The sequence below is a fragment of the Protopterus annectens genome, chromosome 3.part1, assembly GCF_019279795.1.
Source record: "Protopterus annectens isolate FY-2018-M chromosome 3.part1, PAN1.0, whole genome shotgun sequence".
Taxonomy (NCBI): domain Eukaryota; kingdom Metazoa; phylum Chordata; order Ceratodontiformes; family Protopteridae; genus Protopterus; species Protopterus annectens.
The window spans coordinates 695,849,185-695,867,304 of NC_056732.1; the positions used below are offsets into that span (position 1 = coordinate 695,849,185).

Genomic DNA, 18,120 nt, shown 5'->3' on the forward strand with positions numbered 1-18,120 from the left:
ACAAGGTTGTGCCTTCTGGGCGCTCTTACTAGCTGATATCGTAATTTCATGTGTAGTGGGCTCTGTTACTAGCTGATATCGTAATTTCATGTGTAGTGTGCTGCATCTGTAGTCTGTTGGGCCACCTCCTGCATATTGTTTTAAAAGTGGAAAAAGTGAGAGATCCTTGTGGTATAAGCTTCCAGGGAGCAAGTCCCCTTACTTAAGACCTTTAAAGGTAGCGCACATTTGGACAGATGCATTTATTTGTAGAAAGTCCTGACAGTTTTGCAAATTAATAGTTGGTGCACATCTAGTCCAGGGTTTGATTTCTCTACTTTCTTTCCCTTCCGATAAATCTAGCCCAAGCTAAATGATTTGTCCAACTGTCCATAGTTTCCAAATTCCACTTCCTGCAATCTTCTAAACTGCTAGTTCACCTTTAAGGGTTCTCTTATGGCATTGTTGCCTACAATGATAAATTTATAGTAAGCCAGTAATGCATCTGAGGTTAAACCACTGGTAATTGCCTAATCCTTGGCAAAGCCTTGATAATTTGCATCTGGTCCTTAACCACCCAACATTAGAACAACATTAACTGAGTAACCAGACATTTGGAATCCTTTTATTTGATACTGTGCTTTTAAACAGCATCCCATCACCCACTCTCTCTTGGTCTTTGGTCAAGGAAGAAAAATTGCATATACTATAGCTGAAAATTCTAATACTCTGGTTATGATTTCTTATTGAACAAGCTTGTGTTACTAGCATACCACTGAGAATGGGAGCAGGAATTCTAAAGTGATCTGAACAGCAATGACCAGAGTTGTGCTTTAGGAATCTGACAATAGAGGGGTTTTCATTTAAATGTCGTGAAGACTGGAAAGGAAGTTTTAGAGCATGCTACACTTTGAAATTATCCCCTTTCACCATAATACTATGCTACTTTGTTATAAATGTAATGTTTCCACTGTACATCCCCTCCAAAAAATGGAGATGCTTGCTGCAAATGTCTCTGAGCTATGCAGCCATAAACCATCTTCTCTGATCACCTACACTGCGGTTTCCCTTGGGGAAAGGGCCTGCCTGATAGGGTTTCCTGCAGTGTCATAAAAAGTTGGATCACACAGCGGTGGTCTGCTTATGGGGCCACAAAGATCCCTTTAGAAATAGAATGTGGGGGAAGAGGACTGGGCAAAAGCCAAGTTTTTTAGTAGAAAGCACTACTATGTCCTACTGCATCAGACAGCAAATTATCTCCTATCCTACTGCCACCTCTAGGCATCAAATATTGATTGCATAAATTCCAAAACAATGCTACACACATATATTGAAACTTGTACAATGGCAAACACAACTGCAATGATATTTGACCTCTATTCAAATAATATTTATATGGTCCTGAATTTCATGTTCATCAAAATACAAGTTGCACAGACAGAACTTTACCTCCATAAGAAAGCTCCCAGCTGGATGAATAAAATTTGAGTGAGTAACTTCAGTTGCTGAGATATTGTAAGTCATTTACAAAATATTATACATTTGAAGCTTACGTGGTCCATTTCCACAGCAACGTGCACACTAGTGCATTGTTCTGGATTCGATAGGCAGCTCTACATGGTGTACTTCTGAGCAAACAAGGTAAACACCATGAAATGCAACTTACTACATAAGCAGCTAAATTGTGTGCTAATCAACCAATCCAAGATGGAGGAGCTATTCAATGAGCTATAAAGCAACTGTGTAGACTCTGGGCTGGTTTTTCCCTGTGAATTCCAAAACCAACTAGAATACAGCTGCAGAAAGGAATCTACATGGAAACAATGTTAGGGGCTGCTGTTGCTTTCTGTCATGTGTACGTGCAACAGACTGAAGTCTGTGCTGCTGCTAATGGACCAAGGCCAAGAGTTTTCAGACCCTGGGTAACTTTATAATTTCCACATAGTGTAGATTGTGATAAAGAGCTGCAAGGTAGATAGACACTACAGGAACTCTGAAACCTCTTGTCATCCTCAACTTGGAGCCAGGACAAATGCAGGGGAAGACAAAGGTATGTGTAGCACTTACAACAGAGGATATGCTGGGAGTGTCTGGTATCAACATTCAGGATCCTCCAGTTCTTGAATGCCATGCTCCAACATGCTAGTGACCACATTTTCCCTGTACTCCTGAGGATAGGGCCAGAAATATGCAGGAGTTCCACCCTGTAGCACACTACCCTGAAGTACTGGGTGCCTTAGATTGCACACTTGCAGAAATTAGGGCAGTATCTGGGGAACAGGGAAGGCTCTACATTAATAGAAAAGGCTTCCACTGTATTACCTGCCAAGTCCTGTATAATGCTAAGGTGAGTGTGTGCTGGCAACCTAGGTAGTTACCATGGCTCACATCTGCCACACCTCTTGACTGTATCACATGTTCACTAGGGATATCCCACAGGGTCATTTAGTGGAAGATGCAGGTTATGCACTGGAACCATGGCTGACACCCATCAGAAATATACACCTGCTGAAGAATGCCATAAGGCACACATTCAAACCAGAAATCTGTGTGTTTGGGCTGCTGAAGTTGCAGTCCGTGACTGGGGGTTCCCTGAACTATTCACAGTATATGCCATGCTACACAGCCTCATCCTGAGAACCACTTTGGTAGAATCAACAAGGGGAAAGGGCACACATCCCACCACCAATGGCAAGGTCAGCACAGCCACACAGATGAAGAGTTGGAGGGGGATCGAGCAGCTGCTGTGGGTGTAGTCAGATGTTTGCCTGCAAAATATGCCCTCACATTGGCCAAGAGACTATAGCACACTCGCTCACCACTTAAGGGCCTAAAACCTTCGTCTTATGCACATTGCCAGGCAACTCTGACTACCTTTACCTACCCATGCAAGCAGTACACAGCCAATGCATCGATCAGCCCAGAAATGTGTTGCAACTGCTGGACTTGCAAGGCAAGTGTTTGAATCTGGAGTGTATTGTGTAATATGAATGGCATATCCTTGCATGTTGCTACGATAGTGTAAGACAATCTGTACAGAAATTACCTTGACATGTGACAGCAGAGACTTGTTTGACTTAGATGTGTCCACTATTTAGTAGGCCTTGGGTATCAGTTCACACTGTCCTACCTCTCTAGTAGTGATGGTCACTAGTAGTCCTCTGGTATCAGATTCACACTGTCCTACCAAGTAGTGATGGTCACTGCATCATGCATTTGTACTGAAAAATAATTGGAGAGACGTTGGAAGGTAATGATATATGTTGCAGTTTCAGACTTCACAACCCTCAGTCAATAGAAGTCAAAGATACAATTATCAGTTCCAGCGTCAGAAATGATGTACTAAGCAATAAGTCAGCTATGTACCCTGAGCATCGGCAAAACACTTGTGCATCTAGGCTGACGCAAAAGATTGTAGAGTGTGTGTAAGAGAGAAGGAGGCATCCTTTTGGATAAAGGAATAAATGGCCAGTGAGACAAAATGAGTTTTAAGCTGCACTGCTGAACCATGTAACATGTCTGGGTCCTCCAGGTAAAATGGGTGTGCAACTGTCTCCATGAACATAGCCATGCTCTGTGCACGCTCTACATCTTGGTATGTTGGACAGGTGAGCTATGGAACTACCACCTTTACCATGCATTGTCCATGAGAACTGACTGCCAGAAGTTGCACTGGCATGTCCACTCCCATGGTCAGATGCACCGCTGCTACTTATCTGCTGGACAAGCTCCCCTCAAAGATACCCAGGGCCATGACTGCTACATCTGGGTGTGGACAGCTCAACCACTGATGGAGCGGTGGACATACTGCCACTATGGGAGCATGATCAGGCATGTTCATGTTGGCTAACCACCTGCTTTCATGAGGATGTAGTCCCCCCCCCCCTCCCAGCAGACCTTGCATCACACCACCTTCTCATTCCAGTGGGGTGGTCCATCTGATCCACTGAATCAGCAACACAGTGGATGCAGTCGCACGTCAGCCTGTGCCACATCTACATCCCTTAACACTTCTCTGGAGGACCTATGGGAATGTGCCTGTGCCTCCATGACTGTCCTAAATATAGATTGGCATGGGAAGAGGCACCTGGTTCAGGTGGAGGATGGACAGCAAGTCTCCTGCATGACACAAGCCTCCTGCATGACACCTCAGTGGCTAGAGCCAGAGTTAAGTCACTGTAGCCGCAGTAACCACACTTCCCTGGTTTTGCCCTCCACCTGTCCAATATCGGAGGGCTCACTAGAATGGGTAGGCATAGGCCTACAGGCTGTCTTATGTAGTTTCAGGGGATAGCTGCATCTCCACCTCCATGCTGGATTTGACCTCTGCATCCTCCAACTGTGCCTCTGTTTGGCCACCATCAGAATCTGCTAATACTATAACATTAGGTGGTAGAAGTATTGCACTTCCACTCGCAGGATCACCTGTGATAATAAGCAACAAACCTCAAGAACAATTAATACTTTCACTACTATAGTTCAATACATTCTAACAAAATAACAGTGGTGCAACTATTAGGACTGTTGTGTTTATTGCTGTGCTGTCTATCACACACTAAAATAGGTCTTTGAATTGCTAATCAGTACTGACCAAAAAATGTTTGGTTTGCCAAGTGCAGATGATGTGCTCTGTATGCCAGATCTTCCTGGAAGAAGCTGAGCAAAAGAGGAAAACACTCACAATTAACAGTAGCATTGGGTAATGTTTTTCCCACTTTTATATAGCCATTAACTATCACAAGAACTTGGATGACCTAAGCCCATGTGTAATCAATTTTCTAACACCCCCCCCCCCCCCAAACAAAAAAACTTGTGAAATAGAACTAATGTATTGATTTTGATTTACTATACAACAGTATTTAACAATTAAGATACAAAAGCTGACCTGGAAGATCCTCTTGGGACTGTCTCGGATAGAGTAGCACATGCCCAGGACATGCTGCTCTGCACCTTTCTGGGGGCTATCTAGATCCCTGACAGTGAACCATAACTCTTCCTTTGCTGTTTGTGGTGGCTCTGTAGTGGGCCCTTCTCTCAGATTACTGGCCACTGCAGCTGCTCTACTCCATGCAAATGGGATTCAGTGGCCCTATGGCACACCTGTTCATATGTTCTGCTGTGGCTGTCCACTGCATTAACATGTGTAGCTATCTGCTGCCAAATTTGTATTCTGCCTTGCCAGTCTCCATGTCCCTTCTCAAGCAGAAATCACTTGTCACCTAAAAGTTTCAATAATGACCTGAATCTTGGTCGGTGAAGGGAGGTTTTCAAAGATTGAAATGCATGGGTGCCATAGTGCTAGGTGTCAATACAACAGAAGGACAATGCACAAGTATCAACTACAAAATTTCTGTTGCCAGAAAAAACAGAAAAGGTGGCATTTCAGTATTGCCACTGGAGAATCATAAAATGGTCTAGAGATTTGAAATGAGCAGGCTGGATCCAAAAATGGCACCATATCCTTATTTGTGCCACAACAGAAATGTAGCTTTGCTCTCCCACCCCCAAAAGAACCAGCAAATGACTCATTTTCTTTGACATGCTAGAAGTGCTATCAAATGAACTGCCCCTGAAATGTGTACAGATTTAACACTTCATTCCATGTTAAGGTATTGCCAGTTATGTATACCTGTGAAATGCCCTGACAAACTTGCCCATGCTATCAGTATACTTGTAACTAATGCAGATAAGTGTAAAAGCTTTTGCTAATCAAAATTATAAAAAATAAATATTGTACAGATTTTTTCTTAATTGCATTCCAGCATATGCAGTATATAGCTGACAAAATGCAAGCATACCATAAGTTCAGAAATCCTCTGTACAGATATATCCCAAGGAAATAGCTGTGTTCTCCACATAAACAAGTCTCCTTGCCTTCAGCTTCCATAGCTACTTGGTAGCCCTGAATCTACACCATAAAAAGGTAATTGGCACAGTGAAGATGCAAAGGAGGTATGAACTCATTGAATTGCTGAATCCCAGATACTTGACTCCGTGTAGCAGATGCAAGGAGTGTCGGCCTCCGTGTGTCCTTTGCAACTGTGGAGGACTACTAGTAAGAAGAAAAGGACAACAGCAATGCATACTGTCCTGCATCAAGTGGGTGTCAGGTTAGACAAGGATGTAATTTTGTCAAGGTTGGAAATGTAAGCAGCACAGAATTATCAGATTCTGTTCATAACATCCAACTTGCCCTTTATTTGTTGGCAACTGCATATTGCCATTTAATATCCTCTTCATTTTAAGGACAATGATGTATAGAATGACTTAACACTGCATGTCTTGGATAATTAGTCAGATGAGAAAAATGAGCAACAGTCTGGTTGTATGATCACTTAGTGCATTGCATCCAAAAATAACATTTGTATGGATTCGTATTACTGTATATGCAGCAAGGAACTGAAATAATTCTGCATTCAGCCAACTATAACAGTTTGTATGGCAAACTGGGATAAGGCACCCTACTGTGTTATGAAGGTTGATTGGAGTGATAATTCATATCCAGACATATGTAGAAATATCTCATGTGCACTAACATTTTGTAGTGTGGATGTCCTAGATTGCTTTTCCTCATTTTTTACTACTTTTGACTTTAATACTTTTTTTCTCTTTTTTGAGGGGGACAGCAATTTGTGTTCCATTGTGCAACTGCACTTGGCTGCATTGCACAGAGGTTAGCAAGGTTCCCCAGCAGCTGCCGAATGATCAGGAAATATCACTAGTCCTGACAGCAGGTGTGAGTGTAGTGTTGGAGTACAAATCGTCCTGGGTTCTAGTACAGGGTGTGCAACCTACTTTAACTGACAGTGCAGTTTATAGCAATGGACTGAAAGTGACAAATGTTTCCACATTCTTGTGCAAGTGTAAGACTGCCATACACAGTCCTGGGTTCCAATACGTGATATTCTATACACTTACTGTTCACTTCTCAATTATAACTCCTTAGATAGTGGAGTTTATATGAATTGGTGTATGAGGGATGACCAGGCATTCTTGTGTTGTCAGATGTTTGACTTAAGGTATGCGGTCTACTATATTTCTGTAAGTATAATTCTGCTGTCTGGACTTGCATGGGCTTCACAATTACACAAGACATACTCAACTGGCTCTGTCCAATAAGATTGTTTGGTCACAAACATATGTAACAGCTCAAACGGTTGCCTCTGTGTGTATGTAACTGCTCACTGTTGTGTACGATTCCACACTATCTGAGCAGCACTTATGTGGCAAAGAGAGAAAATTGGTGCTGTGAAAGAAAATATAAGCAGAGCCAAACCGTACCCTGGCTTTCAAGAAAATTATTTTCCTGTGCCCCTGTTGAGCAGAGCCACAGAAGTGATCCCCAGGGTGAATTTCCCATCTCCCATCCAATCAAGCTTTTTCTTGAGTGCTAATGAGGAGCTTTAGGTAGTTTGTTCCTGGACATGGAAAGGCTATGGGACAGGAATCTATCCCTCATGTAAATATGTTCTATTTATTGTAGTGACCAGGTTTAGGTTCCTAGAGCATGTAGCTCAAAGGATTGGGATTTCTTTAAGTGGAGCACGTCCAACAGCTCTGGGTTTGACATAGCTTTGAATGTTGGGTAGAGATCACCTCTGAGTAATGCGATGGAGTAAAGCTGGAGTTTTTTGAGACAGTCTGCGTATGGAATCTGAAGCCAGTAATCCTCTGATGTATTTCTGTGGCCTTTCCAGCTGTAGGTGTCTTGTGAGGTACATACCAAAAGGAGCATTGTACTCTCTAATGGGGTCTATGGGTCTAATGAGTAGAGTGGAACAATCACCACTTTCTCTTTTTTTCTCCCCCCTGGATGATGAACCTTTTGTGATGAGGTTTGCCACGTAGAAGGATTTTCAGACTACTGTGGTGATGTGATTATCAAAGGAGAGATTACTGTCCACTGGTGTCAAAGGTCTAGTCACACTTTTGGTGTAAAGTAGACTACTGCCTATGTGGTAGTTCATGGGTACAGAAGGGATAACCATGCACTTTTTGGCATTGAGCTTGAGGCCATGGCTGTCTCACTAGGCATCTCTCAGTGAGACCCTTTTGTAGGATGTCCACATTGTTGGGTGTTTTGATTTGATTTATGGCTCCTAGTTTGCAGTCATCTGCGAACTTTGCTAGCCAAAGACATTCTGTGTTAGCCTGTACTTCAGAGAAGTAGATTCCAAACAGGAGAGGACCCAGGACTGAACCCTATGGTACTCCACTTGTCTGAAGTTGGATTGACTTTCACAGTGTGGGAGTCTGCTACTTTCACAGTGTGGGAGTCTGCTACTTTCACAGTGTGGGAGTCTGCTACTTTCACAGTGTGGGAGTCTGCTACTTTCACAGTGTGGGAGTCTGCTACTTTCACAGTGTGGGAGTCTGCTACTTTCACAGTGTGGGAGTCTGCTACTTTCACAGTGTGGGAGTTGATAACCCATCTTGTGACATAGGGATTTAGAACTAGTTTAGTGCATTTATCTATAATTTCAGAGTGGGGGGTGGTGTTGAAAGCCTTGGCAAGATCTAGATAGATGGTGTGAACCACCTTACCCTCATCTACAGCTTTGGTGACCGTCTGGTTTAGGAGACATGATCTGGCTTTTACAAATCCAATCTGGGTAGGGTCCAGAGTTTTGAAATTACCAATGTCATTGTTTGGAAGTTCCATAGCCTTGCCTTTCCTCCGTGTATAAAGGCAAAAACAAATGTCTGGTCACTATATTTATGCCCCCCAGTGCATGTCTGCTCACTTAACAGTTGGCTTCCAATTTCCAATGTATATTTCCAGGCTACATCAGTAGATGCCCCTCAAACCAAGGCCAAGTGTCAGATTAATGTTCCAGTTTCAATATAATTCCTTCCTGCTTTGCACTGCTGCCCTCCACTTGGCATCATGCAAATGCAATTGGCATCATTGCTTGGGTTTGCCCACTGCCAGTAAATGCAATAACTGATGCTTTTTCACCAATTCCAGTCTCCATTGCTCTAGTTTGTTAGACATGGCTGGCATTGGAGAAGAAGGTGCCATGTTTAGGGCACAGAGGTGGGGTGTCTAGACTCTAAAGCACCACAGCCAAAGGCTTCTGCAGGGGGACTATTCTGGCACCCAGTAAAGTCTGAGGAGTGGAATAGTGGCCCAGGCTGTATCCAGTGCCACTGATGATCCACACACTGAAGAGTAGTGTAGGCATAATTTTAATAACATACATGGGCAAAAGATGTTACTCTCAACCATTGGTTGAATGAGGTTGGTGACATCCCACATCAGTGCAAGTATGACAATAAGAGTACTTGTAAGACTTGAAAAGATACAGGCAAGACTGATGTGCATAATGGTCTTTTGTTTTCCCCAGCTCCCACCGAACAGGACTTCAGTCAGCAGGCTCATGTTGCTTGATTGGAGAGACTGAAGAAAGCAAGTGGTATGTATGCAGCAGTGTTGTAGCTTTAGAAGTTAGCTTTTCTGGTAGTTTATAGAGTTGTATCAAACTGAGAATGCATATCCCAACTGTAAAAGCAAGTATGCATGCATTAGTCTGTAGCACAAACCAAATGCAGGGGTCCAATATTTGACTGTAGTCCAAGGTTGTGGATTTAAATACCACAATTCACAACTATATAATACTGGTATTTCTTCAATAATTACATTAAATTAACTCTGTACAAGTGGCAGAAATCCACTGGAGTAAACTAGTCTGTATAAATGGAACACCCTTGTGTGCAATATGTACATCACTGAAGTAATCTTTGAAATCTGTAGCACTTGCATCTGTTAGGGCATATACTTAATGTAATACTTCAGATAAGACGTGTAATTTTATTCATTGCATGTCATACATTATAGTACTAATGCATTGTATGTCACATATTATGGTACCAGTTTTCTTTCCCCCTCACCCCCCAACACTTGTCTTTTAGTGTCATTGAAATGTCATCTGTGTGTACCACATCCCCAAATGCTACACAGCACAGTAAGATCAGCCTGCCCCCTCTGTTCTGCCTCCAGCACTGATGCCTAGCACATCTGGCTGCCAAACTGACAGCCCTGTATCTGCTGCTCCTGCACTACCTGTGCCCTCAGCTAGTACTGCCCTGGAAGCTGTTGCAGTGGTACCCTCCAGGAAAAGTGGTGGAGGTGGTAAATTCATCACCTGCTTGGAGATTCCAGAGTTGGTGCATAGGGTCATGCACTGCACCATTGGTGTACATCTACACCAGATGGAGAGGCTGCTCTCCATGGTCCATAGGAGATTGTAAAGCATAAGTGAGTCCAGTGGGTGAGGATTCTAGTCTCACTGTCTCCAAGTTTGATTGGCATGAGCCTAGGTTGTGTCCCCTCCCTCACCCAAATCATGGTGTCGCCATCAATGTCTCTTCTTGCTTACATTAGCTTCTCCTACCCACCTTACCTGACCCAGACATACTTCATCCCTAACCTAGCAGTCCTCTTACTGAATTAAAAAGAGCACCAGTCCCAGAAAAAAAACAATTGTCCAATACATAGCTTTCCATTTCACACATCTTGACACTTGGTCCAATTGGCTATAAAACATGACTACATTACCCCTATCTCTGGAGGTGACTCTCCAAATGTAGCTAATATTCTGCATATATGATTAGTTTTTACTGTTGAAATGGATAGCTGTGGTTCTTTCCTGCCTCCCTCCTGCCCATTTCTGTATTGCTTTCCCTTTGTTGTTTTGCTTGCTCACGATTTCATCAGTTTCCTATCTACCCCATTTTAACACCTATAATCTATTCAAGAAATAGAATTGCACCCAGCACACCAAGTAGCAGAAAAAGCAATGGCTCCCTTCAATCGTTGGCCTCTTTGCATGGAGTTTCACATCATGCAGCAATGCCAAGTGACTGAGCCGGAGGTACAATGCTGCAGTTGTCTTCACTGTGCTATGCTAGCATGCAGTAACACATGTACTAAGAATTAATGTCCTTTCATTATCACTGTTTAAAGTATTAGATAACTCTGGATTCAAACCCACTATCATCCAGACTCTAAAAGAAATGACAATGCATTTACTCTGGAGTCAGTTAAGCAGGTAGACTCAATACTATTGAGTTAACAATGCGGCTCACATTTGTGCACCGCTTAACTATGCGCAAACATGGGAAATTATTAGAACTGTGTATCTCTGTGCATACACTTGGCCAACAGACCTGCAAACTCACTGTTCACTGCACTATGGAAAAGTGAAAATTCTAATTTATTACTGCTGTTTACTGTCCAGTTCCTGTCTGACATGAAATTACATGTGGAAACATAACAGATTGAAGGCCCTATTGTCACATGTCCACAATACAGCCATGGGTTGCCTCCCACCAGCACTGAAATCCTGGTGTCTCAGTACTTTTTTCGCACACATCGCCTATACTACAGAAACCTTTAACTTCAAATGTGCAATATACTTGTGTGATATGCAATGCACATCAATTTGCTAACATGCAGAACTAGAACTATTGACCCATAAGCCTAAAATGCCTTGTCTGCAAGACTGGGGAAAGAATTGGCATGTCACTTGGTACATAAGTGACCTTTGATACCCCCAACCTATTTTGGCTTTGTCAAGGGTAGATCTTGCTCATTAGATCTAATGGACTTCTTTGACACTGGCCCCAAAGACCTGGATGAGGGATAATGGGATATACTTCCTATTTTGAGTTATCTACTGCCTTTGACACTATCCCCATTCAGGTAACCTATCTGGGGATTAACCCATACATTACTAGATGGATAGCCATCCGCTCGGCAACAGAACACACTATCAAAGTTTGGGACTGCACCTCTACCACTAGACCACTTACCAGTGGAACCTCAGAAGGATCTGTGCTGGGCCCCTACTCTGAAAACTATTTCTCTGAAGTACAGGCAAAGATGGATGGCCTGCTGCTCACTCCAACCCTTGTCTATTTTTTATTATGTCTTCAAAATGTCTCCATGTCATCCATATGTACCACATCACTAAATGCTGCACAGCAAGGTAGGCCAGCACCAGTGGATCAGACTGCCCCTGCTCCACAAGCTCCAACTGGACGCAGTCCTATAGAGTCTCCCAAATATGTTGACATATTGTAGAAATGACTGACAAACAAATGATTGGTGCCAAACACATGGATTGAACCTTAAAGCACAACATGCCTCTTGTCCTCTTAACAATTAAGTGCCCCTGCTAATTGTGCTATACATAGCATCCCTATAAGCTCAACAGTGTTGAAACTTGCAAACACATGCTGATAGCAATCTGCACTTAAAGTGCTGTATCCATAGTGGTGAGGTGTACATTCTACATTGTGCACCTCATAAATAAGACCATCTCATCCAAGACCAGAGAGGTCATAGCTCTGCTGTAATCTACACTTATCAGACCACTGAGTACAATGTTCCCTTCTGTCTAACTCGACACCTGCAGCAACTGGAAAACATGGAGGAGGATCTAGGGGCTCCAAGACATGACATACATGGAACGATAGAAAGACCTGTCACTCTACTCTGTATCATGTAGACGGAGAGTTGACTTATGCCTGACCTAAGGGCAGTCCCAGACCCTGCCCTACTGGAAATTCTGGACATCTGCAAATAAAGTGGGACAAGAATAACTTGCTCCAGGATTCTCCAGTTAGCCTGTGACATAAACAAAACATGCGGGGGAGATGTATGCATCTCCCAGCAATTGCCACTCCTCTGTAATATGCCCCACTGCATGTGAAGCAGTGCTCCTCAAAGATCCTACTCCAGCACAACCTTGACAACTAGATGGGGAGATTGTAAATTTACCTCTGGGCTGGCACTTGTGTCCCTCCATAGATGGGGCTAGTCAGTGTTTATCACAAAATCCATGGCTAACAATGGCCATCCAACCATCCTCAATAAGGGTACTTGTGTTTTTATACAACTATGCTTGTAAACGCCCTAAGGCCATTGGGCTAGTAACCCATCATGAACCTATGTAGGCCTTCCAATATTCCCTGCTGACTTCATCCACTAGAAGTTGACCTCCATTTTTGTGAAAGTCGAACTTGTGCTGACTAAATGTACCAAGAGCAATAGTCTGTGTACTTGGGTAAGGGTGCTGTTCTCACTGCAGTCGTATCTGTGTGACAGAGGGTCTTTTAGACCAGCATGTAGGACACTTATTGTCATTCTACTTGCCAGACACTGCTGATGTCAGCTAGATCTGATTTATGGATGTGCACTATTCCCATTAGTGCAGGGTCAGAGACTGGCTTGGAGACGAGGCAGAAATCACCTCATCCTATACGATACAGATTGCAGTGATATTTGCATACATCATGGCATGGTTCGTGTGGAGTCTCCAGCTGTTGTATGTGTCTGAGATGCATGCAAAAGAGAGCATTATACTAAATATTAGTGTTCTGATGAGGTTCAAGTACAGTGCTGTAATATAATCCTGAGATGTGAGTATGATTAACTTGTGATTGTGCAACATAAGCTTTCAATACCAGTGTGGAAACTTTGGTGGGTTTCAGCATAGCAGAACTGTCCCTGCTGCAATTAGCAGGGAATTCCATTTTGCAGAAGGCCAAAATTGACAAGTGTGGTTTGTCACCAGTCATTTGTCTGTTAGCACTTCCTGTAGTATACTATCATCCATAGGTGGATTCTGATAGACTATTCTTTCATTCTGGGTGCAAACGGTAGGCTAAAGGCTGTATACGGAACTGTTGAGAAATAGATTTCAAACAGTAAAGGGATGAGCACAGATTCCATGGGGTACACTAGTGGTGATTGCTGTAATGGTACAGGTCATTGCCCACTTTCATAGTATATGTTCTGTCTGTGAGCCAATTTATTACCCATCTAGTGACACTAGGTTTAATCTCCAGCTGGGAGTGTTTCTCAATGATCCTAACATGGATTGTGTTCAAATCCTAGGCCAGTTGAGGATAGCCAGTATGCACTGCCTTACCTTCATCCAGGCCTATCCACAAGACCTCAGTCTTATCACATGACATTGAATACACACCTCAATGCACCCTCCACACAGACTATGTTGCTGTAAAAGTGTTTTCAGCATGCATTCTGTGCAAGTTGGGGGGAGGGGGGCAGCACCAGATGCATGAATGTATAGACGCATCCTGACTCTCCTCATCTGTGAGGTAGACAAAACATGTCATGGACCTTTTCTAAATGGCCACCACTAGTGATATCCTGGCTGTGTGAAGCAGACCTGTGAGTTGGTAATGCTACATCATGTATGATGACACGATCAGCCTTTTGAACTTGACAAGCCCAAGGCATTTGACACAAATCCACACAGGTATTCACTCAACACTCGATGTGGCTACATACACCTATATCCCCAAGTGGGGAGACCAGTGTATCTCCTACATGGCATTTAAATGTTGATGTGTGAGGTGACCTATATCTCTAGTCAATACATCAGGGCTGTCTGGGCCCTTTCCTGTCCATTATTTAAGTGATGGACATTACAGATGGCGTACACATTGTGTCCAAACAGCTGCCTGAAGGACTACAGATTGTGGGCAGTCATTCTATCAAACTGTGATGGACCGCATTGATGCACAGCCATGACAACTGCAATGACAAAACGTAGCCAGGAAAATGCGCACAACCCAAGTAGTGTAGACATTGCACCCTGTAATCTGACCAATAGGTATGGGACCTGTGTCCTGGGTTAGATAAGTGACAACATGCTGGTGGGCATTCCACAGTGCTGACTACTCCCGTGTATGTAACACAACTACTATGTAAAGGATATCTATATCAGAGGCCATAATGCTTCATAGTTCACTGCCTTCATTACATCAATAAGAGTACAATACACCCTTTATGTACACATTCTAGTGGTGTAATTGAAGTGTACCACTTTTGTCACAGTGTGCTATTGCACATCTTATTAGCCATACCCAGGTATTCATTGTGGCATAAACCTTTACCTTGATGGTGAGCAACCCCCATAGAGTTGTTATACCAGATGCATGTGTGCCACCTCTCTTGTGATGCACACAGTACACAAGTGTTTGATTAACTTGACCTGGGTAACATTGGTGACTGTGGATTGTGCCATATGTATAAGCCATGCACACCAGTTAACTAGCCCGTATTGCTCATTGCATCACATATAGGTATAGCAGTGTTTCTCCTAATGCCTCCAACAGATGTTACGGTGCCAGGACAGTGTGTGATTACTCCTAGTGTGGATGTACCATAATAGTTGTCAGATCCCTGATTAAATGCCCTCTGCCCTATTCATGCAGGATTCTTACCTCCTACAGAATCCTCCCTATTGTGTCACCTTGTGTGATGGTCGCATGAACATTTTCACTGTGCAGTCCCTACTGTACCAGACTGATATTTGATTGGTGTTGCTGCTACAACAGTCTTTCATGGACATGCCCTCATCTGCTGTACATTAGGCTTTTTCATATGTCCTTTTCTGTGTTCATTCCTACAATTCATCTGTGTCCCTATTCAATACACACACTTCCCCTGAGTGTTTATTTTACATGGCTGTCCATGTACCCTTAGATCATTTACACTACTTCATTACAAAATGCCAGAAATAAGATTTCACAAGTATCTGCACTGTGTAGATACTGATTATTGTTTGTACCTTAGACTTGACAATCGTACCGCTCAACTGTCCAGACTTTTGGCTTTATATCTTGCTGTGTTCCTTGTCAAATTTGTGGTTTTCTGCTATATCACTGTGATTATCTCAGGACTGATGTGACTCAATTATATGCATTGAGTTTTGAACTTCAAATCCTTCAGAACATGTATCTTAACACACCACTTGTTCTAGTACATTTCTAGAGAGCAAATGTGTCGTATGTCCTTATTTCTAGGTCATTGCCCCCCCCCCACCCACCCACTGTTGGCCTTTTGTCCAGATGTCTTGCACTATCTGTTAAACCGTGGTGATCACTGTGGCATCCGAGCAAAGCTGCAGACCTTCAGTGCTCAGATTTAAACAGGATTGTTAGTGTTTGTTTACCCAGTTTCCTGGCTGGCAACACTGTTACTAGCCACAAAACCTCATGTTTCAACATGGTGTGCAGCATGAATATGCAATAAAATCCAGTTTTAAGACCTAGAATTTAAAGAATACTACCACTAACTATGATCTGTGCTAAAGAATTTGACATTTAATTTCAGAGATGAGAACTTTTGTTTGAAATGTGAGGACATAATTTGGTTTTTAATGAAAAGCATGGGCTCTGCCCACTGGAAGTTGCAGTGCAAAATTCAAGCCCTCCATTGGAGGGATTGAATTGATATAGCAGCCCTAAACAAAATGTAGTTCTTACATTGAAATAAGAGGGTTTTCATTCTTGCAGCTACACTTTTCATACTGTTTCCATTGATGGATCAGAAATGGGCCTACCTTCCATGGAATAAAGAAGCTTACTGCTGTATTTGGGGTAAAGGAGTATTACACATGCACAATGGTAGTAGGATAACTCTAAAACTTGTACAGCCAGCAACAAGAGTTAGAGTAGATATGCTATAGTGAGAGAGAAGTTTTGTCTTAACAATTGTAAGGTAGTGTTAACAGAACTGCCTACCCTTGGCAGTAAACTATGTAACACTGTGATGTATACTTCTGAGGGTCTTCAAATTATGGCTGGCATTTATATCCAAACTTTACATAGATTCAAATTCCATGTTATGGCAAGCATTATTTTTTGTTGTTTTTTTGTGCCCCTAATTTTCTCAAATTTTGCTCCTAGATCAAACACCAAGATGTCTGGACGTGGCAAGAAACCAGAGAAAGGAAAGATCAAAACCAGATCTGCAAAAGCAGGTTTGTGCTTTCCTGTGGGTCGTATTCACAGATTGCTGAGGAAGGGAAAATATGCAGAGAGAATTGGGACTGGAGCCCCAGTGTATCTGGCAGCAGTTCTGGAATATCTGACCGCAGAAATGATGGAATTGTCTGGGAATGCTGCAAGAGACAACAAAAAGTCTAGAATCTTGCCAAGGCATATCCAGTTGGCTGTAAGAAATGATGAGGAATTCCACAAACTGCTTGGAGATGTAACTATTGCTGAAGGAGGGGTTCTGCCTAATATTCATGCAAAGCTTCTACCCAAGAAAGTCTCCAAAGGATCTGGTGAAGGAAGCAAAGATGATATTCTGTCTCAGGAATATTAATGAAATTCCAGAACTGGGGACTGCCCTTTTCCCATTGTGTGGCTTTAGTGAACTTATTCATGGTGCTCAGATGCATGATGCATGTCTTCAGTTTCCAGAAGAGCTCTGCTTGTTTTGATTTTCTTTTTTGTTAACGTCAATAAATCTGGTTCTGGGTGATAGTGAGTAGTTATTTATTCAATATCCATTGTGTTTTTGAAGTGTAATGCTATATTCCTGTTTCATCTTAAGGAAAGCAGTAAGCAAATATCACCATATTTTGAAAATTGACAACCTCACACTTATCACCCCCTCCCCCCTTAGAAAAGTGCAGTGAAGAGTTGCCCAGTGGAACTAGGGTGGATGTTCACATAAGAATTTGTAAAATGGTTTTGGATGAGCCTAGTACATGCTGCTTTTCATAATTGCTAAGAATGCATGATGGAAGCTAGAACGGTTATGGCATCCATGGAACTTGTGCCAAATTTGTAGCTGTTAATTTTTAGTTGCTAAGGAAGCACCCCCCCCCCCCAATCCAAAATTAACTACAACATGGACAGTATGGAATGAGAGATTTTGCATTGTTACAAATGTATGCAAAGATTTCCAGGCCCTGATGGAAGTCTTGAATAGCAAGAATGTTTGTCGAGTGGAAACTGTTATATGAGAAGTGCAAATGCATATAACTGCTGTTGTCCTAGTTGGTGCCTCAGAGTGCAGTGTTTAAATGAAGCTGTAGAGGGTGATTTTAAGCAAGTTAGTGATCTTCCCCCACCACCAAAAAAAAAAACCTGCAGTACAGCTTAATGAACAAATACAAACAGAAATGTTTTGCCAATGTTGCTTTTATTCCTCTAGGGGTGGGGGGTCCTTGATTATTCTCTTACAACCAAAATGAGAACCTCAGTTGTGCATACTGAGTTGGTATGCATTTATGGTGAAAACTGATTGGTGGTTACTATACTGTAAGCTAGAATACTTCTGGAAGCTGTTGGTCCCAAGAGGCTTGGATA

General features: G+C 42.6%; 1 protein-coding gene across 2 annotated transcripts in view; it reads left to right on the forward strand.

The window, feature by feature from the left end:
- Window positions 1-17,289, forward strand: part of LOC122798258 (histone H2A-beta, sperm-like) — a 70,889-nt gene extending 53,600 nt beyond the window's left edge. The window contains exons 1-2 of one of the 2 annotated variants that reach the window (XM_044067057.1): window positions 9,335-9,395; window positions 16,705-17,289. In XM_044067057.1, the coding sequence (XP_043922992.1) occupies window positions 16,718-17,128 (411 nt within the window). In that variant the 5' untranslated portion in view covers window positions 9,335-9,395; window positions 16,705-16,717 and the 3' untranslated portion in view covers window positions 17,129-17,289. Of the gene's footprint in view, window positions 1-9,334; window positions 9,396-16,704 lie in introns of those variants that run through there. The other variant, XM_044067056.1, reaches the window with a different exon arrangement.
- The last annotated feature ends 831 nt before the right edge of the window (window positions 17,290-18,120 follow it).